The sequence below is a fragment of the Stegodyphus dumicola genome, chromosome 2 (genome assembly GCF_044657685.1).
Source record: "Stegodyphus dumicola isolate Sdum_Otavi_A_Nest chromosome 2, ASM4465768v1".
Taxonomy (NCBI): domain Eukaryota; kingdom Metazoa; phylum Arthropoda; class Arachnida; order Araneae; family Eresidae; genus Stegodyphus; species Stegodyphus dumicola.
In genome coordinates this window covers 278,402,498-278,429,446 of record NC_140769.1, presented here as the reverse complement: position 1 = coordinate 278,429,446, position 26,949 = coordinate 278,402,498, and the positions used below count along the sequence as shown (strand labels likewise).

At 35.8% G+C, this 26,949-nt stretch overlaps 1 protein-coding gene across 1 annotated transcript in view; it reads left to right on the top strand.

The window, feature by feature from the left end:
* The window catches only part of LOC118184723 (uncharacterized), a 585,346-nt gene that overhangs the window by 413,271 nt on the left and 145,126 nt on the right, over positions 1-26,949 (top strand). The window contains exons 6-7 of the mRNA XM_085812207.1: positions 1,521-1,592; positions 18,180-18,251. Of these exons, the coding sequence (XP_085668333.1) occupies positions 1,521-1,592; positions 18,180-18,251 (144 nt within the window). The remainder of the gene's footprint in view (positions 1-1,520; positions 1,593-18,179; positions 18,252-26,949) is intronic.

The window sequence follows — 26,949 nt, the reverse complement described above, 5'->3', positions numbered from 1 at the left end:
GCGCTTGCGGTTACCACATGTCTTCATGACTCATGGGTGGAGGAAAAGGGCAGCCTCTGTAAGTCGTGAGACCCAAGCACCAATGATACAGGACTGGCTTAGCTCAGATGCCTGTAGGCTTTAGCTGGGTATAGTGAAATAGCCTTCATGCCTTGGGTGGCCCTACCAGGAGTACACACTCCCGACGTACTTAGTCTTCTGTAAGTCGTGAGACCCGAACACCAATGATACAGGACTGGCTTAGCTCAGATGCCTGTAGGCTTTAGCTGGGTATAGTGAAATAGCCTCCATGCTTTGGGTGGCTCTACCAGGAGTATACACTCCCGACGTACTTCGCCTATTCCACCCTGTGCCACCTCCTCGCCACGTTGAGGCAGCCTACAGGTCTTGAGGGGGCCTTGCTTCCCATATTGACATATGGGGGAATGAAATTGTAGACATTCTGGCGAAGGAGGGTTCTGAAGAACCATTACTAGTTACCAATTCATTGACATCTCTTGAACTGTATTCCATTAGAAGACATGCACACAGGCAAATTTGGCTCATTCCCCCGAATCATCCTTGGTGTCAAGCTGATTGTTCTGGAAGATCTCTTGCTATTGTTTGCGATAGATGTGTTCAGACAACACTTTCCCCATTCTTCAGTGGACACCTGAAAGGACTCACTTTTGAGAAAGGTCTCAAGATGCACGCAATTTGTTCTAAATGTCAAAATGCACCAGCACATATCCTTGAGTGCCTGGAGTTGTCTCTTGAGGACCTATACAAGTCTCCTAAGCTTATTTTCGATTTTTCTGAAAGTGAATGGACTCGTGGATCTCGTCTAGTATATTCCTGGACATGGAGATTAGTAGCAACAAGAAAAACACTTGTCTTCAAGACTCCAATAGAGCCAGCAGGACAAAGCGCGAACGCACATCACACGCGACGGACCAAGCTGGCGCGATCATTCGCGCCAGCTTGGCCCGTCGCGTGTGAACTGAACAGTCAAGTCGCGAGATTTTTCAGCCCATAAGCATGTTTGAATCATGGTTACAAGGACACTGGCACGACATCTCACATCAGCGGCTGTAATAGCTGACAAATGCTGGTAAAATGAAAAGGTAGGTACAGTCTGGCTATCATAAGCAAAAGCTGTCGCCAGTTAGTCTGCAACTGTCCGTAGAAACGAGCGTTGACCCATTTTCCGTAAGGGTGCCTTGAAGATTGACTTTTCAGTTTACCATCTTGCCGCATTTAATGGTGAACTGGCAAACCTTGATTCTCCCCTATTTGAAATACACTAGCCCTGTTGCTATAGCGACCGACACCCGCCAGACACTGTGGCAGCACCTATTCTTCTCGTAGACAGGTAGGTAGGTAAAATGAAAGCTTTGGTATATATCCTTCACCTGAAAACTAAACACACATAACCGCTTTAATTCTGATCTAAAATTTTATGAGTTATTATTAACAGTATAATTTTGTTTACTTAAAAATGTACTGAATGATGAAAAAATTAATTACTGTTTTTGTTTCAGCGATCTGGGGGAGAACAAGATACAAGGCGTTCCCGATTTTGCGTTCAAAAATTTAACAAAACTGGTTATCCTGTAAGTATTTATATCACATATTTTTCTTGCATTCATCTTAAAACATTTTATTCTGCCAGTTATCAAAGCTATGCGAAAAATCTCTAATATGCAGTTAAATTCTCAGTATTATACTGAGAAGGCTGTATATTTAATTGGCAGTCATTTTTTAAATTCACCTAATTACTTTTATTTCTGTTCGTTGCACCTGAGGACGTCCAGTTTTTAAGTTTTATTTTATTTATTTTTTTTTTCGTTGTTTTGTTTCATTTTAAATAAAATTCGTGCGTTCATTTATTTTTGTCCTGTCGCCTTAGATATTTCTTAAAATTCCACTTTACATCGCAAATTTATATCGAAGTTGTTAATATATAATTTATTTTACTTGAATTTATGTATGAAATAAATAGGTCATGCTTCACAACAATTATAAATGTTTCTTTACCGCGTAAAAGTATTCTTAATTGTCAGAGTTTTCACGAAAGGCGAGAATGGAATGCTAGAAAAGTAGAATTCGATTTTTAATGAAGGCGAACTTAACAAGTTCCGAGAACATTACGAGTTCACACAAGTACTGAGAACCAGATAGAAAACTTAACAACAAACAAACAAACAAACAAAAATTTACGCTGAATTTAAAAAAAAAAAAATATATATCTGATGTGTACACCACATGACTTCCTTGTACGGAATATTAAATTTACGCATTTTTTCTTGCATTTTATTTAAACTTATTGGATTGAATTAAACCTACTTCGCCGACAGCGCATAAATCACAATAGAATAAATGCATTCTTTTTAAAATTCACTTTGTTTACCATAGCGACACTCTGGCGCTAGGTTTACTGAACAATATTATATTTCATTCATATTATAACTCAGAATGCACAAAATGTATATCATTTAAAGAATTATCTAATCGTTGCCACATGTTCTATTCAAATACTATAATAAAGCTAGAATTATGTATAAAGAAATTCAGCAAACAAAACAAAAAAGAAACAGTTTTTCACAGACGATTGAGTATTTCTCATTTAATTAATTCAGTTCTCATTTCGCGAGAAGGCAAAAACACATAAAAACTCAAAATATCTATATTAAAAATTACGAAGTAAATCTCAAACGCTTATTTCCTCGCAAAAATTCCAGAAAGAATTAAGGATGATTTAATTGGCAATAATAAATCAATGCATTATCTTTGTTGTTGGGAAGCTAAGTTTCTCTAGATTGGCAACAAATCCACTAGTCTCCTGTTTCAAATGTAAAGATCAATGGCCGCCATTAAAAACAGGCTTAGCGGCAATTAAACAACTTTAAAATTGCTGATAATTCTAAAAATATTGCACACAGATTTACTAAAGGCATAAAATCCTTAACCGGAAGATAAAAACAACATAATTCAATCATTTGTAAAGCAAAAAATGTACAATTTACAAACATATAAGAGTAAAGAAACTGAGATCACTGAACCGGGTAATAGAGTGGATATATATATAAATGTATTTATATACGTTTGGTGCGGCCGATTGCAACCCAAATACGAGGTGCACATGTACATGTTATAGCAGTCCTATATACAAAATTTCAACGTTCTGAGGCTGCTCGTTTTTGAGTTATGCGAGATACGTACGTAGGTACATACGTTCGTACAGACGCCACGAAAAATTCTCTTCAGAATTAATTTTAAAGCAGTTTTATAATTTTTTTGAAGGAAAAGATTATTATATTCTGTTCTTACGTACAGATATCAGGCAAAAGCATCGTTAAATTGCATTCGATAGCTGTCAAAATGGATATTTTCGTTGAAATATGCTGCCTGAAACTTTTCGCGATTACAATACTTCCTTTTTACTTCGTACAAGGAAGTAAAAAGAGTAAATACAAAATAATATAAAAAAAATTTTGAAAGCAGATTTTATATTACACCCAAAAGGACTTTTTTAATGTTTTGTGTGTTTATTACCTTTATTTATTTAATATCATGTTCTTCGCACTTTAACCACATGAAATTCAGTTCAACAGCAATATCACAAAATAAAAACAGCCTATATTTAGAATTTCCGATACACAGCCTCGCGCACTGGAGATATTTTTTCCCCGTACAGTGTTGCCATTGATCGCTTTAAAATCGTCGTGTCTGTTAATAAAATGTTCGTTAAAGTTTTATGAAATTTGAAATATATAATAAAACTAATTCCAAATTCGGGCTTCCAAATACCTTTTTTCGGTCGAAGGAATACGTTATTCAAAATTGGATGGCTCTAGGTACTATTGTTACCGTCACGGAAAAAAATACCCAAAATGGTTTCGATAACGGTCGATCTGGATACTTCCGTTGAAATATAATACCCAAAACGTTTCGCGATTACAATACTTGCCTTACTTCGTACAAGGAAGTAAAAAATTCTCCAAAATAAGAACAATTCTGTACTTACAAAAAGACTATTTCTTTACTGTCAGCTACACCAAAATAACTTTCTGTTTCAAATGTTACAGCATATAAAGTTCATGCTTTTGTATTACTTTATCGTCGCAGAACATTACAATGTTAAAAGACTGATGTAATTGTGTTTTCCGTTCTTAACCTATATTTGCGTAAATCTGAAGTAACTGGAAACAAAAGGCTATTTTTTGCTAAAAGCCTTTTTGACAGCCGTCAGTAAATCTACGTACTTTTAAATTTCTCTGTTTATTGTCATTGTTTATTGTTTATTGTACTTTCAAAGTGCTATGCGTTAGAATAAAACTATCATATTGTCTTTTCATCTTTTACATCCTGTGTAAAATGTTAAGTGCTCTCGAAGAGAACTTAAAAGTACCAAATAACAAGTGCTAAAAATGAATTTGAGTGCTTGAATGAAGTAAACGCTTAAGCACTTTCAAGAAAGAAAGTCCTCGGTTTAATTAAGTCAAGAATTACATGAAATGAGAATGTAAACTCTAAAATTATTTCAGTTGAAGAAACAACGATTATCGCGATGATAAGAAAGGCGAAGTCTGGAATATTGATATATCAAGCACTGATAGGTTATGGTAAACTGGTGGCAAGTAGCGTTTCCGATAGAATATAATGTGCGTGTGCGTGTATTTAATTATGGCAAAGCACACTAGAGATATCTGCCTAACGGGATTGATGCCTCCGTGAAGGACTTTCTAAGGGAAACTGACTGGTATACACGTTACACATGGGAAAAACCACGAAAACACCCATGCAGCCAGTCCGTTCGCGGGATTCGAACCTCGGACCGAACTACCAGTGTTCAGCGACTCTACCGCTCGGCCGCTGGTGGGCCCCGACACCATATAATGATTAGTACAATTGTGACGCTGCGTAATACCTACGGCATTTTTAACTCATATTTATTGCAATTACGAGAAGCTGTGTTGCAATATCTGATAACACGGGAAACAGAACAATTATTGTAACGATGTGCATTAACAATTACTGTAACGAACGGTTCTTGTAACGAACAATTGTTGTGACGAGTCCTCGTTATATGAGAAACCTGCTAACGAGGGTCTTTCTATTCGAGAGTTCCAGAGCATTCTGGCGTATTTTTCGGATGGAAACAATCTGCTGGCTGAATTAGCCACGCCTCCTTAATTTTTCGGTTGTATTTTACATACTCTGATTCGTTGCATCTGGAGCGATCACAGAGGAGAAAACAAGATCATTGATTCGTCACCCCCCCCCTGAAATTGTGAGGGTTTGACGACAGACCAGAACAGAACGCTAAAATTTTTTGACACTGATATACACTGCTCGACACTGAAAATGCAACACCAAGAAGGAGTGGTCAGAAATTTATGCAAAATTTTAGAGTAGACGCACGTCACTGAGTTATGCTAATGATGTGAAATGCGCAGCTCTCCGACGCACGTGAAGTAAGATATAAAAAAAGGAACGTGCAGAATGGGCAATATTCGTGTCGTTAATTTCTGCTAGGCGAATTATCGAAGAAAGTTGGTTTTTGTCCCGGAGGCGTAATGGCAAACCGCACATTCAGTTGATCAATGTTAAACGATTTTCGCTTACTGCGCATGCCCAGTAGAGAATTTGCCGCAGTTACGACTTTTAAAAGGCGCAGTTTTAAAAGAAGATAAATATGGTGTATGGTTGAGATATTGTGTTATCTTTCGCGTAAACATTTCTGGGTTTCAAAACATGTCAGGTCGTAAGTTGCTTCATTACTTGGAGTGTAAATATCGATTGTAAACTATGTAAATTTTCGTTTAAGGAGGATTACAAAACAGGAACCATTACAAGATATATTAGCTGATTATAATTCTGAGGAATAAAAGCAATTGAATATTTACCATACGTTCCATTCATATATACTTTAACAAACTAAGGATTAAATCTAGTTTAAATTACTGAATTAAAGTCAAAGAAATTATTGTAAAAAACTGATATTAGATGTAATGTTTATGAACAAAATAAATCAAAATGAAATGAAATAGAATGCAATAAACACAAATTTCCGCAGTATTTGCAATTGTAAATGACATCGAGCTTGTTCGAACAGGCTTGTGTAGGGTTGCTTATGCTTCGTCGCCAGTATTTTCTCCCATGCCAACGATACACCACTGAGCATGCGCAGTATGCGAAATTCGTTAACATTGATCAACTTAATGTGCGGTTTGCCGATAAGCGTCCCGGAGGATACGTGTAATAGGAAAGAATGCCAGGCCGCCGTCAACGAAGGCACTTCCAGCCAGATAGACGATTTTACGAGAGGTATGGTGATGGACTGAGAAGGGCGGTTTGGCCCTTACGTCAAATCGCAGCTGATACCCACATGGATGCGAGCACGGTGCATCGGCTATGGCGAACATGGTTGGAACAAGGAAATGTGGGAAGAAGCAGGAGTGCAGGTGCAGCCAGAGTGACGTCAGCACGCGTGGAAAGACGCATCCGCCGACAAGCTGTGGCGGTCCCGCAAGACACTTGTACCGCGATTCTGCAGCATGTGCAAGATACCCTGGACGTTCCCGTGTCGACCAGAACCATTTCCCGTCGATTGGTTGAACGTGGCCTGCACTCACGGCGTCCGTTAAGAAGACTGCCATTGACCCCACAGCATAGACGCCAACGTTTAGAATGGTGCAGGACTGGAGCGATGTGGATGACAGAATGGCGAAACGTCGTGTTCTCAGATGAATCACGCTTCTGTTTATCCAGTGACAGTCGCCGCATACGTGTGTAGAGTCGACGTGGAGACAGATCTAATCCGGCAGTAACTGTGGAACGCCCCACCGCGCGACAACGTGGCATAATGGTTTGGGGCGCTATTGCCTACGATTACAGGTCACCTCTAGTTCGTATTCAGGGCACTATGACGGTCCAACGATACTTGGGTAATGTACTGCGGCCGGTGGCAATCCCCTACCTTCAGGGACTGCCTAATGCAATTTTTCAGCAGGATAACGCCCGACCACACAGTGCTCGCATCTGCCAACATGCTCTGCAAGGTATACAGATGCTTCCCTGGCCACCGTACTCTCCTGACCTGTCACCAATCGAACATGTGTGGGATGTGATTGGACGCCGTTTGCAGACTCTGTCCCTGCCTCGTTCAGAAGACGAACTGTGGCAAATGGTTGAAAGGGAATGGAGAGCCATCCCTCAGGACACTATCCGCACTCTTATTGACTCTATGCGTAGATGTGTTTCTTCGTGCATCGCTGTCCGCGGTGGTCCTACATCTTACTGAGCCGCCAGCTGACTTCAGGCTCTGCCTAGACCTGAATTGCAAGTGTAATGCTACCCAATGCCCATCCCCATAAGTGGCTGCACAACCTAACTGCTTTAAATACGTGTATTTAAATGTAAATGTCGCATCGGATGTACTGAACAGTCAAAGGACAATATCTTAGAATATGTCTGCAAAAGCATATGTACAGTACAGTCTGCGCATACCGCAGTGACATAGCAAGATGCTCCTATGAACAGTAGAAATGTATACTCACATGCCCCGCCATGTCAGACATCCTAACCTCATTTGCATAACTGCCAGAGCAATTATATTGCTCAATATGTATCAAAATCTAATGTCACGTTGGACATAATAAAAACACTGCTGAATCCGAACGCTGCACAAACTGTAAATGTAAGACCACGTAACGCAAGTGTAACGTCATTTCTGAATAGTAATGTAAAGTCATATGCAATGTTGTATCGAATTACGTAACATAATATAGAAAATACTTACAGTACCGCATTATATGCAAACACTGTCATAAATAAGTATCAATGTGCCTGTACAAAAATCTCACAGGTCCAGCAGGACCTCTGCCTTGAGCACCTATAATGTGTATATATCAGGTCTGCCTGTACGCCATCCTGAAGCTCAATCACATAAAAGCAAAAGCAAATATAGTGTTATAAATGTGTTCTATATGCAATGTTGCTCCTGACAATGTATTTACAGAGTTGACTCTGCATAATGTAATTCGTAAATGTAATGTCAATAATGGTAATGTAATACCACTATTATCTCATATATAATGTCAATGCCGTATCGCATAGTGTCTATATAAGACATGCAATGTCATAATTATGTAAATATGTATATGCACAGCACTATTTATACGTGCACTGAAGTAATTTAGTTGCAACCGCCTTCTGCACACATGTAGTGCATATGTACTAGCCCTGCATGAAAGCTCTCCCAAGTTCATTTGCGTAATTACAGGAATAATTATTATGTTCTATACGTACCTATATGCAATCTCTAGCCAACTTTAGATAAGGGTGGACGTGATGCTATCTGAAATGATTAATCTTTACGGCAAAGGGACAGTGCCCACGTCCACCGTCACTTATCACTTATCACTTATCTTACTGAGCCGACGCCGTACTCGCTCTGTATTCTGCCTATTATTTTGAAATTAAGATCACTTATTGCTGCTTGCTGCCTTTGTCTTTTTTTCAACTTTCATGGCTTTCTGACCACTCCTTCTTGGTGTTGCATTTTCAATGTCGAGCAGTGTAATAAGAATTCCGACATTTGAAAGTTTCGTTGAAACGTTTTGGCAAACGCGTTTCCTTGTCACATTTTTTTTTAACCAAAACTCGTCATAAAAATTATTTCTCCATTTAAAAATTATCATTTGTTCATCAAAATGTATTAACAGTTCTATATCTGAAATGAATATGACAGGCCTCTATCAATTAAAGATGTGCTTGTTCTGTTAGAAATTTGGTTATTCATGTTTTAAAGATGGTAAAACTATTTAAAATACGAAACAGTGCTTTTGATTAAAAAAAATGTTTAGCTATCTTTGATGTTATAAAACGATGTTAAATTAGAAAAGAAAGAAAAAAAAATCTAAATAAAAACTGATTAGCTTATTGAAATTTTTCAGTGCATTTTACGGGAAAACTTTCAGGGAAGTTTGGGACTTTATATTTCTTACAGATTGGAAATTTTGAAATTCCACTGAAGTCTGGACCACATTCCAAACTAACACCTAGGAATGGGATATCTATTCTACGGAAAACCAATTGAAACCCCAAAATTAGCGCTAAAACTTGTAGCGCTTTTTGAAGAACGGCTTGCAGGAAAAGTTAAGCCTAAATCTATTAGAAAATTCATTAGGGTGTAGAGACATTGCGGGTTTTTTTTTTTTTTTTTTTCAAGCAAGAATCGTGGAAAATGTGCAATGCCTTCGCCGGGGCTCGAACCTGGACCCTCTCGAATACGCGCCGAGTGTGCTACCGTTCCACCACGAAGCTATGCTGGAAGGAGGTAGAAAATACTCCCACTTTTAAAGGGCGACTGGAAATTAGGGAACCCAATTGCCAAACCTGGTGGTGAGAAATTATTGTCCACCACCTTTTAGTTCGAGCGCCACTGTAGAGTCATTAAGTTTTTTATAAGCAAGAGATGTAAAAATGTGCAATGCCGATTATTGTACCGTTACACCATGAAGGTATGCTGGTAGGACGAAGAAAATACCTTATATACTCCCCCATTTATAGGGCGACTGAGGATTAGAGGACCGAGTCGCCAAATCCTGGCGGTGAAAAATCATCGTCCGTCAGCATTTAGTTCGGACGCCACTGTAAAGAAATTAGATTTTTTTTAAAGAAGAGAAGTGAAAAATGAGCAATGCCCTCGCCAGGACTCGAATACGCGCCTAGTGTGCCACCATTATCCCACGAAAGCGTGCAGAAAGGAAGCAGAAAATACTTTATATCCTCCCCCATTTTAAGGGCGAATGGGATTAGGGGACCCAATCGCCATATCCTGGTGGTGAAGAATCATAATCCACCGCCTTTTAGGTTCGGGCGCCCCTATAATGTATTTTGATGGTGGAGAAGGGGAAAATGAGTAATTCTCTCGCCGAGACTCGAACCTAGACCTCTCGAATACGCGCCGAGTGTGCTAACCGTTGCGTCCCGAAGGCATACTGGAAGGATGGTGAAAATGTGGCGATCACAAGAAAGAAATTTTTCGTCAATAAGGAAATTACACCTGCCCCTCACCAAAACCATGACAAGTAAATATTTATGCTGGTGGTGCAATGTTATATTCGTAGAGGGGTCAAAGATTAATATATTCGGGTTCAACGGGCGACTTACTGTGTGGCAAACGTCGAATGATGAATTAAATCTAAAAGATCTGTTGCCTACTGTTGTGAAATATTTGCAAGTTCTCTCACGATAATGATCCTGATCATATAGACTTAAATTCGCTTGTGATTATTATACATCTACACTGAAGTCACCAGAATAGCTCCATACTCCTGTTGAAATGGAGTGAGTTGGAGAAAATAATAAGAAAACGTGGTATTTTTTTCAAAAGCATTACTAAAAACAGTTATTGCGGATTTCTGGAATAAAATGGAACATTATTACACCAATAAAATTGTCGAATCCATGCCAAAGCAAATGAAAAGTGTAGTTTTTAGGCAAAGGATATCCAAAGAGATATTGATTACCCGTTACTTTAATGTTTTTTTTTATTACGTATTTTTGTTCAGAGTGTCCGAACACTTGCGTGAATTCATTCTCAGCAAATTTTGAATAAATTTGAATTGAATTCTTTGAATGAATTTAATTCTTTGAATAAAAATTTTGAATTATTTTTACTTCCTTGTACGAAGTAAAAAGGAAGTATTGTAATCGTGAAAAGTTTCAGGCAGCATACTTCAACGAAAATATACATTTTGACCGCTATCGAATGCAATTTAATGATGTTTCTGCGTGATATCTGTACGTAAGGACAGAATAAAAGACTCTTTTCCTTCAAAAAAATTATAAAACTGCATTTTTTGTGGCGTCTGTACGAACGTATGTACGTACGTACGTATCTCGCATAACTCAAAAGCGAGTAGCCTCAGAACGTTGAAATTTTGTATATAGGACTGCTATAACATGTAGATGTGCACCTCGTATTTTGGTTGCAATCGGCAACACCAAACGTATATAAATATATTTATATATATATCCACTCACTTACCCGGCTCAGTGATCTCAGTTTCTTTACCCTTATCATGTTTATAAATTGTACGTTTTTTGCTTTAAAAATGATTGTATTATGTTGATTTTATCTTCCGGTTAAGGTTTTTATGCCTTTAGTAAATCTGTGTGCAATATTTTTAGAATTATCAGCAATTTTAAAGTTGTTTAATTGCCGCTAAGCCTGTTTTTAATGGCGGCCATTGATGTTTACATTTGAAACAAGAGACTAGTGGATTCGTTGCCAATCTAGAGAAACTTAGCTTCGCAACAACAAAGATAACGCCTTCATTTATTATTGCCAATTAAATTATGCTTAATTCTTTCTGGAATTTTTTCGAAGAAATAAGTGTCTGAAATTTACTTCGTAATTTTTAATATAGATATTTTGAGTTTTTATGTATTTTTGCCTTCTCGCGAAGTGAGAACTGAATTAATTGAATGAGAAATACTCAATCGTCTGTGAAAAACTGTTTCTTTTTTCTTTTGTTTGCTTAATTTCTTTTGTACATCATTCTAGCTTTATTATAGTATTTGAATAGAACATGTGGCAACGATTAGATAATTCTATTCTTTAAATGATATAAATTTTGTGCATTATGAGTTATAATATCTTATATAATTATTGAATTATATAACAGTTAACTTAGTTTCCGTTATATAATTATTATATAAGTTAACTGTCATATAATTATTAATACTGTTAAGTGAATCTAGCGCCGGAGTGTCGCTATGGTAAACAAATACTACAGTGAATTTTGAAGAATGCATTTATTCTATTGTGGTTTATGCGCTGTCGGAAACGTAGATTTAATTCAATCCAATAAGTTTAAATGAAATGCAGGAAAAAATGAGTATAATTTAATATTCCGTACAAGGGAGTCATGTGGTGTACACGTCAGATTTTTTACTTTCTTGCACGAAGTAACGGAAGTATTGTAACCGCGAACCTTTTCGGGTATCATATTTCAAAGAAAATATCCATTTTGACTGCTATCGAATGCAATTTGACAATTTGTAATTGAGTGACATCTGTAGGTAATGACAGAATAAATACTCTTTTTACCCAAAACGGGTTGCAAAAAGGATTCAAAATCGATCCAGAAAAGACTTTTTCGTGACGTTTGTATGTACGTATGTATGTATCTCCTTTAACTCAAAACCGAGTTGCCTCAGAACGTTGAAATTTTGTATATAGGGCTTGTGTAACATGTAGTTGTGCATCTCCCTTTTTAGTTGCAATCGGTGGCACCAAAAGTATAATCGGTGACCGCTGAGTTTTTGAGTGTTGTTTAAAAGACAACTTGGTTTAAAGTAGATTAATTTTGCACTTTATATTTATTTGCTTTTGAATTTCCGATTTGCATATAACGATTCTAGACTAATTGGATTTTTTAATGGTCTTTTTACATAATGTGAAGTTTTGCGGGTTTTTTTAATTGTCATTTTGCACAATGTTTTGTTTTATTCGTTTTACCAACTGTTCCGAAGGCGTGCAGGGAAAATCCTGATACATTTGGGATTCCAGTTTTCGATTTTAAATGAATTTATGGTGTTAAATGAAAATTTAATGGATACTTTTTTCAGTTTTTGATCTCAATCAGGAGAAGGAAACACGTTTTCGAAACATACTATTCGACTTTTCTGAAGGTTTAATTCATCTTCCCGTGATGAGTTCTGAATTGGAGTTTCTGTAAAGGGAGATTAATTATTATTTTTATGTTTTTTTTCTCTCTTGTGGTTTTTTTCCTTTTTGCATTATTTCTGGAGTTTGTACTACTATGAAATCTTATTTTAATTTTGATATGTTTGGATTTTGTGTTAAACCTCTTATATACGATTGCTGATATTAATAGAGGAATAACCTTGCTTTAATTCAACTTTAGTTTTAACTTTCGAATCTTTTAGTCTATTTTGCTCAATCCTGCTATAAAAATTTGCTTTTAATTTTAACCTCTTATGTTTTTTTTTTATTATATTTTGTATATATATATATGTGTGTGTGTGTGACGATAATTATTTAGTTTACTGATTAATTTTCATTTTAAAAGTTTCCATTTCTATTTTTCATGATTTAAATTCAAGTTTCCTTTTAATCAAATTATTTTCGGGATTCGATTTCAGTGCTTCTGGGTTACTTCATTCAGATCCAATTCTAACTTTATATAAGGAGATAATAAACTCAATATTCCATTAGGAAATAAATTATGATTATACTAATTTGCAGCTATTGCACTAGTATTAGGAAATTTATTTCGATATCAGCGAATTTCAATTAATTAATTCAATCTTTGACTGTATATATATATGTGTGTGTGATGTACCAGCTTTTTTCCGGAATAAATAGATTGGTGAAGAATCATAAATGTAGTCGTAGCTTAAATTATCAGACGATAAGTTTAAAAAACAGGATCCATTTATTATTATTCAGGACAAATAGCAATTACAAAAATCTGATCTCCGGACTAAATAAAAAGAATTACTAATAACTTTTTTGTATGAAGTTTACTGCATCGTTACATTAAAGAAAAGACCCCGATATTCCTTTGCGAGTTCTTTTATAGCCTCTGGAAAGGCGGAGCTTCCAAGAAATGACGTCAGCCTCGTCAGCCATTTCAGTTCGCTTTAAATATTTCCAGAACATTCTATAACTGTACTTGTAGAAAAGGCGAGAAAAACAACTTGACTACGGGGCTGTGGATTTAATTCCACGTACTTTCAAATAAGAAACCGTCGCCATTAAAAAAGTGAAAAGAACATACAGTTAGAATTTTAAGTGTAATTTTGACTATGGAATTTTATTATCATATATATATATATATATATATATATATATATATACCCACTCTGTGTATTTTGCTTAAAAAATGTTTGAATTATGTTGTTCTTATCTTCCGATTAAGGTTTTTATGCCTTCAGTTACTCTGCATGCAATAGCTGTAGTATTATCAATAATCTAAACGCTATTTAGGGGCGGCTAAGCCTAATTTTTTTTTTTACCACAGCAGCCATATTTGTTTACGCTTCAAACTTAGCAGAACAGGGAAGGAAGTCTTCCTGCACCTTCAGTGTCTTTTTGTCGAATGAGATTAAAAGTAAACTTTTAGTTTTATGAACCGAAAAATCTTTTTTATTGCCCGCTGGTCCATTGCTTGTTTTTGCTTAGAAACTCTAATTTTAATTGTAAATTTTTTATTTTTTAATTGTAGTTGGTGTTTTTTGTTTTTCTATAATTTTCACTGAAAATGTTTTGAGTTTGTATGTATTTAGTGAGAATTCAAGTAATTGCATGAAAAATCACTCTCTAATGAAACTCGAGGAAGTAAGTTTAAATGAAATGCAGAAAAAAGTTCGTATAATTTAATATTCCGTACAAGGAACTGAAAATGTTTGAACCATTTTCAAAACGAGCAGGATTTGAGTTGAAATCAGGTCTCGGGGTGTTTAAAAATACAAATTTAACTTGCAGATAAAATGTCAGTGGTTTTGTAATCTTTAAAATAATAAATGTCACAAAAATACCTCTGAAAACCGAACGACAAGGAATATAATGGAAAGGAAAACATGTACCCGAAAACATAAAAACGAAGACAGTATAAAATATGCAATCTTGTTTGTGTATCAAATACTTTGTCAAGTAATTCCACTTCGAGAATGGTTGTAAAATTCTTTTGTCATTGAAATTTCCTTTGTCTGACAACTTTTAGTAAAAAAAGGCTACACCGAAAATAAAATCGCAGCTTTCAATCTGTGATACGAAAGTGGATTCTTTGAAATAAATATTCAGGAATTAATAAAAATTGTAGCTCTCAAAAGCTATCACTTTGGAATGCTTATCTGAATCTTAAAATTCAGAGTATATTTCTTTTCATAAAATTGTTCATATCCGTTTCTTTTATTGCAAAAACAAAATTGATAAATTTGACATTCTCTGGCATATTTACGTCACAAAACGAATGAGCCATTTTGCATTATCACTCGATCTTTCGGCCTGCAGATACAAACAGACAGGGAAAAAAAAAACTACCCTTAAAATTTATATTCTCAAATTTGGCAATACAACAAAACTTCTGAAGAAATAAATATTTTTCATGATTCTAAATCAGATCGAGAACATTTTTTCTTTTATTCTCTTGGCTTCTAAATAGTTGCAGGGAAATGTTAGTTGTTTTCAGCTGTTTTATTCGCATCTGAAAAGACATGTACTCAGCAACAAAGAGGGTACACTAAATGGCTTGTCACAAGGTTGCGTTTTTTCCGTGCGGGGGGGGGGGCATAAGTTAAGTAAAGAACCCAGATAAGTGTTCTGAAATTTATGTACTGCTTTCTTAGCTTTTTATTTATTTTTTCCTCAAAATATGACAGTGGAAATAAGATAGATTTTTAGCTTTCTAAAAAATACTTTTTTAACTCTTAAAAGGAAGTAAATTATTCTCATACAGCCTTTCGAAAACAGAAAATGGCTAAAAGAATGCATTTAGAAATGTAGTTAATAAGATCATCAAGATATGTCATCTTTGCTTAGAAGTATAATAAAAATTTAAAGTAATTTATTTTAAAGGAGAATTTATTCACAAAGCATTGTAAGAAGAATAAATTCCTCAGCTTTATCACGTAAACTAGCGGAAGTCCCGGATGCCAGTTAAGTTAGATTGAAAATAATGTATCTAACAACAGAGAGAACGATACCGCTGTAATCCTTCTCTAATAATGATGCAAAAAATACGATTCGTAGTCATATATTTTTCAGTTTGATGCGATATGGAACCCACATAAAAATTTCGATAGGAAAAATAAACCAATTCTCTCTCATTATATCAGCAACAATGGCACGGAGTTTTGAATGATTTTCGTCTTTCTAATCAAATGGTCGTAAAAGCTCGAGTTCCATCCAATATTTCACCTATATTCAATTTTAGTCGAATAAATGGGGGGGCGGGGGGGGGGGGGAATGATCATAATTGATCAGAAATCAATAACGCGAACAAGCAAACAGACATATGGCATGAGTATGTGGTTAAAGCTTTCGATACACAATCTTGCGCGTTGGAGATAAAAATGCGGGGTTTTTTTCCCGTACAGTGTTGCCATTCCTCGCTTTGAAATCGTGGAATTTCTTAGTCAAAAATTCGTTAAAGTGTTACAAAATATGAAATCGATAATAAAACAAACTTCAAATGCCAAATTTTGGGCTTCCAGATGCCCATATTCCGTGGAGGATTACATTATTCAAAATTGGATGGCTCTAGGTACCGTTGTTTTATCACAATGCCAGAAACATACATACATTTATGCCGATTCTTCATTATTTAATTTCTTTAAATATAACACAGGCTGTACTATTTGGTGGCAACAATCTGAAAAGTTAACCGACATTTATAGCGAAGCAACGCAAAATGCCAAAACGAAATTAATAGCCCATTTGGGCTAACACCCTTTGGGCTAAAAATTGACGTAAAACATCAAAACTTGACGATTTTTTAAAACTCTCAGCGAATGAAAGATATAATTTTATTTCAGTTTCCTTATCTAGGCGATAGAGAAATAAAAAATCTGATGTGTACACCACATGACTTCCTTGTACGGAATATTAAATTATACGCATTTTTTCTTGCGTTTCATTTAAACTTATTGGATTGAATTAAATCTACTTTGCCGACAGCGCATAAACCACAATAGAATAAATGCTTTCCTTAAAATTCACTCTAGTATTTGTTTACCATAGCGACACTCTGGCTCTAGATTCACTTAACAGTATTATATTTTGTACATATTATAACTCATAATGCACAAAATTTATATCATTTAAAGAATAGAATTATCTAATCGTTGCCACATGTTCTATTCAAATACTATAATAAAGCTAGAACGATGTATAAAAGAAATTAAGCAAACAAAACAAAAAAGAAACAGTTTTTCACAGACGATTGAGTATTTCTCATGCAATTAATTCAGTTCTCACTTCGCGAGAAGGCAAAAATACATAAAAACTCAAAATATCTATATTAAAAATTACGAAGTAAATCTCAAACGCTTATTTCCTCGAAAAAATTCCAGAAAGAATTAAGCATGATTTAATTGGCAATAATAAATGAATGCGTTATCTTTGTTGTTGCGAAGTTAAGTTTTTCTAGATTGGCAACAAATCGACTAGTCTCCTGTTTCAAATGTAAACATCAATGGCCGCCATTAAAAAAATTATTAGGCTTAGAGGCACTTAAAGAATTTTAAAATTGTTGATAATTCTAAAAATATTGCATACAGATTTACTAAAGGCATAAAAACCTTAACCGGAAGATAAGAACAACATAATTGAATCATTTTTAAAGCAAAAAATGTACAATTTATAGACATATAAGAGTAAAGAAACCGAGATCACTGAGCCGGGTAACAGAGTGGATATATATATAAATATATTTATATACGTTTGGTGCGGCCGATTGCAACCGAAATACGAGGTGCACATCTGCATGTTATAGCAGTCCTATATGCAAAATTTCAACGTTCTGAGGCTACTCGTTTTTGAGTTATGCGAGATACGTACGTACGTTCGTACAGACGCCACGAAAAATTCTCTTCAGAATTAATTTTAAAGCAGTTTTATAATTTTTTTGGAGGAAAAGAGTCTTTTATTCTGTCCTTACGTACAGGCCACAACATCGTTAAATTGCATTCGATAGCGGCCATAATGGATATATTCGTTGAAATATGCTGCCTGAAACTTTTCGCGATTACAATACTTCCTTTTTACTTCGTACAAGGAAGTAAAAAGGGGTTTTTCTATATATACTAAAGCTAAGCCTTACATAGAAGTCAAACCCGGATCTTTAATTTTAGGCTTGTGGTCAGCCTGCGGTTATTGTAGAGTGGTTTGAGGTGAGAAAGTGATAAAGACATCTGGAGATTAGTTTCTGACGCACATTTACTTTTGAATGTGGACCAAATATTGTGGGATTCCTGTAATCGAGCTATTTTATGTAATGAAACCTGTGTTCTAGTATAAAATGGAAGTTAAACACATCGTTTCGTAACATAACATAAAACAGAATTTCCTTTAAGTTTCCCAATGCATTTAAAACTTCTAATACCTCTGTGCATAACAATAAGTACATTTATATGTTAATATTGTGTTTTATTTTCAGAATGCTGTACAGGAATGAAATCAGTTACATTGGACCTTACGGTTTAGATGGCTTGGATTCCTTAAAAGTCTTGTAAGTAATTAATCATGTTTCGAATTTTGTAATTTTGTCAATTTGTTATGAAGTTAGGTAATTTTAGTAGAATTATGAGTAAAATTGTTGTATTTTTTCTGTGTAATGTAGCGCGAGACAAATTTTAAAAGAAAGATATGCCGGAAAGGTAAGAGTACAGGGGTAAGTGAATTTAACATCGAGTAAATGGCTATCTCAGTAGTTTGGCGAGAAATCGCCAAGTTGACAACGGTTTTAATAAGTTATTTTGTCCCCAAATTTCGCAAGAAATCTCCAAAAGTCGCCAAATTAGGTGACCATTTGGCAACATTCTGTCCAGTCCCTGTATCACCGGGTTACAGCCGAAAACATCGCAGAGATAACAACGCAAGGCGAAAACGTCGTGATACAAAGCATCGAGGGAGAAAACTTCGCAAGGAGAAAACATCACAATTCTAAAACATCGTGATACAAAACATCGTCGTCCAAAATAAAGCGGTTCAAAAATTTCGCAGTTTAAAAACATCGTCGTCGAAAATATCGTGGTAAAAAATAAAGTATCTACAAATCATCGCATGACGATAATATCGCAAACCTGCGTTTTTCAGGCTTTAATAATTGTAAATGGATATTTCCATAATGATTTGTGAGCGCAAGATATAAAGAAGGATAATCTTTACTTAAGTCGCCCTTCGATTTGGGTTACCCAGGAAAATAATCAGTGATAATGGTACCCAGTTTACTAGTGCTGTTATGCAACAACTATGCTATATCTTGAACATTGATCAAAGTCTTACTCCTGTCTATCACCCACAATCTAACCCAGTTGAAAGGAAGAATAGAGATCTGAAACCACGTTTAGCAATACTTGTTGGTAACGATCATCTGTCATGGAAGGATAAACTGCCATTAATAAGGTTTGCCTTGAATACAGCCAAATGTGATTCAACTGGACATTCTGCTTCTTTTCTTCAATTTGCACGAGAGTTACGAACCTTAGATGATGTAAAGCATGATATAAAAGCCGTAATTGAGAACGATAATTTTGTTCCCGAAATTACTCCATATTTGAAACGTTTTGCAAGAAATGTACAACAGGTACGAGAAAGAGTCGAAATGCATCAAGATAAGCAGAAACGATATGCTGACAAAAAAACGAAGAGAAACACCGAAATTCGTTCCTGGAGATAAAGTTTGGGTCACCCTCCACCCAATCAACAAAGGTCCACTGAAGAAAACTGCTAAATTCATGCCCAAGAGAGATGGTCCTTATGTGATAGTGACTACAAGATCTCCAACCACTTATGATATTGCCGATCCTCATGAACCAGACAAAATTCTCGGCAAGTATCATGTTTCAGCCTTGAAACCATATCAAGATCGAAATAAGCAAAACTCAGCTCGTGTAATTCCAGTGGTTCCCTTAAAGAAAAGAGGACGCCCGAAACGTGTAATACCATCCGAATCTGCACCTGTAGCACAAGGTGTAGCTGGTGACGCAAAATCTACTCCTCGTCAAACTGGAGCCCGTCCATCTGATTCTCCGCCCGCTGCACAAAGTAGACAAATGTCAGTTCCTGACTTCTTGTCGAGACGTCTACGAAGTCAGAGGGGGAGGATGTAACAGACCTATTTAAGTGTAATTGAACTATTTTATTCACGCCATTAACTCGTGAACTGTAACCGAACTGTTTTATTTAAACGCCATCTCGTGGCGATATGAAGAAACGTCAGTCGAACTCCAGCCGCCATGATGATAGTTTACTATGTTATGTTATTCAAATGTTTGATGTTCCATTTCGTATATGTTTCATTTTTATGTATATTTCTTTTTGTTTGTAACCGTTCCTGTGTGCTCTGTTAATAAATCCTTTTAAAGCTAGCCGGCATTAGTGTCTATTGAGGAACGGCTACATCACAAACTTAGAAATTAAATGCAATAGAACTTAGAAATTAAATGCAACATAGAAAATTAAATTCAAAAATATAATCTAGAGATTATATTTTTTATGAAAACTTGCAAGTAAACACTTTATAAAAAATGATTTATTAATGGTCTCTGTTAGTTAACTATGTCGGTTTAAAATTTTATTAAGTGCTATAAGTTGCATTAATTTTCTATCCTTAAGTTTCCTTCTTATTTTCTCGGCAAAATTTATTAGTTAATATAAAATACGAAAGACAAATTATCCTTCTTTCCATCTTACGCTCACAAATTATTATGGGAATATCCATTTACAGTTATTAAAGCCTGAAAAAAGCATGCCTGCGATGTTATCGTCATGCGATGATTTGTAGATACTTTATTTTTTACCACGATATTTTCGACGACGCTGTTTTTAAACTGCGAAGTTTTTGAACCGCTTTATTTTCGACGACGATGTTTTGTACCACGTTGTTTTAGAACTGCAATGTTTTCTCTTTGCGGTGTTTTCTCCCACGATGTTTTGTAGCACGACGTTTTCGCTTTGCGTTGTTTTCTCCGCGATGTTATCGGCGGACACCGTATCACCGTAATATGTATTGAAACTGAATAAATGTAACTGACCACTGTGTTAGCTGCAACCGTAATTCCACCTTCGTATTGCTTTCCAGTAGTTTCGAAAAGCAGAAATTACTAGAAATATCTCGCGACCGGTTGAGATCTATTTAACGCCGAAGAGTGAGCATTCGCTGTCAGTTGCTTAGTTACTGTTGTTGCGAGTTGTTTATTTCCGCGTGAACTGAAGTATGCGAGTTACTTTCTCTTTAGATGCGCTTTGCATTGCCTTGTGTTTAACATTCTTATTAGTTTGAGGTGTAACTACTGATTGTGCTGGTGATACTGTGAACACTTGCACGGAAAACTTCTGTGGAAATTTCCAGGGTTCTCAAATATTTCTTTTAATAAAAACAAGTTTTATGAACTTATTATCGGACCTGTGTATTCAATCTATTACAAACCCGTACGCACGCAGCAATATACGTAGCGGATTCGGAAACTAAGTACCGTTTCATTCTAGCGCTGTGGTAGGCGTCTCGCGCATGCGCACTAGTCTTTCTTGTTCACTGACTTTCAATTGTCGCCATTTTGGTTGCTCTATGCTGTGTTTTCAGTTTGCTGTGCATATTCAAAATGTTTAAGGCAATTAATTCTCCCGCTGACTGTGAGATTCGTGCCGTAATTAAATTTTTGAACGCGAGGAATGTTAAACCGGCCGAAATTTATCGTCAAGTGACAGAAGTTTACGGTGAATACGCGATAAGTGATGGAATGGTGAGAAAGTGGGTAAGAATGTTTAATGCAGGTCGAACTAATGTCCACGCCGAGGCTCGGAGTGGTCGGCCTTCTGTTGTCATTGTGATTTGGTCAGTGTTGATTTGGTAAGGAAAGTTGTTGGAGCAATTCATGAGAACAGACGCTTCACAATGACAACACTTTCAGAGGCATTTCCACAAATTTCACGTACTGTTTTGTTCAAAATTGTGTCTGACCGCTTGAATGATCGCAAACTATGTTCCCGATGGGTTTCAAAAGTGCTCACTGATGTTCACAAAACAAAGCGACTTGGTAGAGCCCTGACATTTCTCACGCTGTACAGTGATTAGGGAGAAAACCTTTTAAACCAAATTGTGACAGGTGACGAAACTTGGGTGTGTCATTTCACACCAGGAATCGAAACAACAATAGATGGAGTGGAGACACACTCATTCTTCGAAAAAACAAAAGTTCAAAGTGACAATGTCATCACAAAAAATCATGTGCACTGTCTTATGGGATAGGAAAGGCGTTTTGCTTACTGAATTTCTTCCCAGAGGTGAAACCATTAATGCGCACGATATTGTGAGACTTTAACAAAACTAAGGCGTGCTATTCAAAACAAACGAAGAGGAATGCTCGGTAAAGGAATTGTGTAGCTCCATGACAATGCTCGGCCCCATACTGCTGGTGTCACTCAATCGTTAATTCGACAGTTTCAATGGGAGCAGTTCGATCACCCACCGTACAGCCCGGACTTGGCGCCGTCCGACTATCACTTGTTCATGCACATGAAGCGCGAGCTTGGTGGCAAGCGCTTTGGATCTGACGATGACGCGAAAAATGGTGTGGAGTCGTGGTTATCGACACTGGCGGGAAGTTTCTTTGACGATGGTATACAAAAACTGGTCACCCGCTATGACAAGTGTTTGGTCATTGGCGGAAACTATGTTGAAAAATAGTTTAAGACACGTATTTTCATGCAAAAATAAAATTGGATTCGAAAAAATTGTTTTACTATTTTCTTTTTTCAAAACGGTACTTAGTTTCCGAATACGCCTCGTATATAACATGAAATAATAGAATTGCTCGTATGTAATTCGTGCATTCCATATCATTTGGCACCTTTAGCTTGCCAAGCAAAAAAGCTCATTCCCTCATACCCCCTGTCCGCAGCTTCTGTATACTGCCTTTCTATTTAAAGAATTGTATAATAAAGTTCCTGTTTTAATATGTTTTAATTTGAGGACAATTAATAAGGTTCCTCCAATATACAGGAGGAGTAGCAATGATTTCCAGAATATTGTACCATAGTAGATATTATAACATGTTCTGTGGGAAGGGTTGAGAAATATTGTTGCGCTTTTACGGGTTCGTGGATTTGGAGTAACTGACGACAACATTTGATGAAGAATGAAAACACAATTTATTAACCAGTGTTACTCAGGATAGCTCCAATAACGCGTTTACAGTCGACATAAACTACGACAAATACGCTGACACAATCAACAACACAACCTTCAGGCTATAACGGTGAAGACAGTTTCGCGGCAAAGCACTAGAATACAGCTCCCGACTCGGTTCCATCGTTCTTGGAACTCTCGAGACTCTCCACGCTACAACTCGTGATGCATTCGACGATGCACTCGACAGCCTCAACGCTGCACCAACTCGGGATACACTCGACGACCAACTCGACGCTAGACTGACGATCAACTCGACAGACTACTATTCCGCGCACAGGCAGGCTTTATATAGCTTTTGGCCTGCCTTCGAGAACATTCTGGACCAAACCGGTAAGAATTGTGATTTCGCGCCAAATATGGAAACCTTGCCTTCACTTGCCATTTTCTGGCAACCCTAAACTTGCCTTGTGGGGTAGCTATCTTACTGCAGCTGGAACTTTCGTAACAGTATTCATAATTTTGACATATTTTTACGAGGAAGTGTCTTTCATTAGTCGACAAATGTTTACTCTATAATTACTTCGACCCATGCTCGTTCTACTGTAATAATAGATCTTTTAAATTTCATTAAATCTAAAAATCAACAAAATGGTTCACTTTTTATTCATATCTGTCCCTTATAAATTGCCCAACATTATTCCTGATAATTGGATGCCCCTGTCACGCTTTTACAAACAATTAGCAACATTTTGTCTGACCGTCTCAGATATCGAATTGAACTCCATATGCTTTTCTTCCTCTGCAACTACGCTAATGATGAATTGTTCTTCTCTCATCTGATGACTGAGATTTGTATTCAAATCAAACATTTCGTAGCTGTTTGTCAAAAGGAGCAAGTAGAGCTGGCGTAAATATGAGCCAAAATGGATTAAGGGGACTCTTACACCTTAAAACCCATAAGATCTTCGAATATGTGACTGTTGCAAGAATTGGGATAACTTATTTATTTTAAAAGCAATGACTTCCAACTTTTCACAGCTGACTACATAATATAGCTGCTTTCTGAAATAGTCATCAGAAAGTTCGTGTTCCCACAAATATTTTTATAATTTCATCCGCTTTGTGACAAAAGTTTTCGTCATGTTTCCACCTTGCGCGCACAGTTTAAAACATTCTGTTGCATAATTTAATTCCATATTTAATATATAGCTTTCATAACATTTGTAAACTACTGTAAACAAAAAATTCTAAGAATTCCATGTTAAATTTTTATTTTATTTCGATTTGAGTTTATAAAATGTATTCTATTAAAAAAATATTTAATGTTTTCGTCCATACAATTTTTTAATATTAATATATTCATCAGAATTTTGGTTCAGTTAGAAAATACTGCCCATATAAAGAATTCCAATTTCAAGTATGTACCATTAGTCATTTTTAAAATATCATGCGCGCAAGGTGGAAACATGACGGAAACTTTTGTCACAAAGCGGATTAAATTATAAAAATATTTGTGGCAACACAAACTTCCTGAATACTAGTTTCCAAAGCTGCTATATTATGTAGTCAGCTGTAAAAAGTTGGAAGTAATTGCTTTTAAAATAAATAAAATATCCCAATTCTTGCAACAGTCACATATTCGAAGATCATAAGGGGTTTAAGGTGTATGAGTCCCCTTAATACGATAAATGTTTATCATATCTCAAAAGAGTAAATTTGTTAAGGTCTATAAAAATTTCCTAAAGTTTTCTCCTTATTTTCATAATTAGATTGCCACCCTCTGCTTTCCGTTTCTACGCGATTATACACTAAACTCCCTATCACAATTACAACTTCCTCCGTATTATACATCCCTGAGATAAATTTAAACAAATACATTACCCGGTGGTAATGCGTCAGTGGAATTTAATTTAGCAATATAGGACTGCTATAACATGTAGTTGGGCACCTCCCTTCTTGGTTGCAATCGGCCTCACCAAATGTATACATATATATATGTAATAATAAAATTATATAGTCAAAAATACACTTAAAATACTAACTGTATATTCTTTTCACTTTTTAATGGCGACGGTCTCTTATTTGAAAGTACGTGGAATTAAATCCGCAGCCCCGTAGTGAAGTTGTTTTTCCAGCCTTTTCTACACGTACAGTTATAGAATGTTCTGGAGATATTTAAAGCGAACTGGAATGGTTAACGAGGCTGACGTCATTTCTTGGAAGCTCCGCCTTTCCAGAGGCTATAAAAGAACTCGCAAAGGAATATCGGTGTCTTTTTTTTTAATGTAACGAGGTACATCACACACACACATATATATATATATACAGTCAAAGATTGAATTAATTAATTGAAATTCGCTGATATCGAAATAAATTTCCTAATACTTGTGCAGTAGCTGCAAAGTAGTATAATAATAATTTATTTCCTAATGGAATATTGAGTGTATTATCTCTTTATATAAAGTTAGAATTGGATCTGAATGAAGTAACCCAGAAGCATTGAAATCGAATACCAAAAATACTTTGATTAAAAAGAAACTTGAATTTAAATCATGAAAAATAGAAATGGAAACTTTTAAAATGAAAATTAATCAGTAAACTAAATAATTATCGTCATTCATCGGAAATTGGTTCACTTCTCAACGGGAACTAACTAACCTTTCCCCGTTCAATTAACAATAATTAATAAATACGAAGGTGTTTCGTCTTTTACTCAAGCAAGAAGTATGATGCCAAACTGGTTATCTGACTTTAAGCCAAACTTATAAGTTGAGTTTAATCCAACCAGTGACATTAAAGTGAAGAACTACATAGAATTCATTATGAATGTAGAAGTTCCACGAAGTTAATGAATTTTTTAGATATCTTGAGATATTATTGTCAAATTGAGTAGTGGTAAAACATTTCTTTGCTAACTTAAGTTGTAGTAAAAAATTGTGTCTCTTTTACTTGAGTAAAGTGTCCCCCGACACCGTCGCTTTCATGCATGTTAATTCAAAGCTATTTTTATAAACATAATATAATCTTTGCCATATTTATGAAATATAATTCAAAGTAATTGTTATAAACATAATAAACAATATAATCTTTGCAAAATTTATGAAATATAAAAGTTAAAAAAATGACAGATATTTATATAAAATAAGCTACAAAAAAAAACGCACAAATTTAAATGTACATAATATACATAAAAGGCCAGTATATGAATTAATTAACTTACGTGCTTTCAAGTGGGAGGACGAAAGTATTCGTGTCTGCTTTCTTACTTAGAAGGAGTTTGGTACGTGATCCAAGAAGTAGAAAGAAGCAGTGAGGGACCCTTTGAATTATTATAGTCGGGAACCTTTCAGAAGCTATGGTGGCAAGTTGTGCACTTTCTGATTTAGAAATGATTGAATTATGTTGTTCTTATGTTCTGGTTAAGGTTTTTATGCCTTTAGTTAATCTGCATGCGATAACTGTAGAATTATCAACAATTTAAAAGTTGTTCATGTGTGGCTAAGCATATTTTTTTTACCATAGCAGGCATATTTGTTTACATTTGAAACTTAGCAGAATGGTGAATTAGGTCAGTTTCTGCACCTTCAGTGTTTTTTTACCGAGTGGGTCGAGTCGAATTGCGTGTTTTTATGTATTATTTATTATTTTCTATTTTTCAATTTTTAATAAAGATATTTTGAGTTTGTAGAGGCATTAGGAGAATTTTTGAAAGCTGGAGGGATGAAAAATGAGCAATGCCCTCGCCGGGATTCGAACCACGGACCTCTCGAATACTCGCCGAGTGTGCTGACCACTACACCACGGAGCCATGCTAAGAAGGCGGGAGAAATACCTCATAATGTTTTATGTATTCTTACCTTGTCGCAAAGTGGGAACCCAGTTAATTCAATGAGAAATATATTAATAAAATTCGAGTAAATTAAGTTTAAATGATGTGTAGGAAAAAATGTGTATAATTTGATATTCCGTAGAAGGAAGTCATGTGACACATCAGATTTCCATTTAAAAAATCCGTGAATTTAGGTAATTATTGAATTACTTATTTAACAGAACTCACTTCTTTCACTACGAGAAA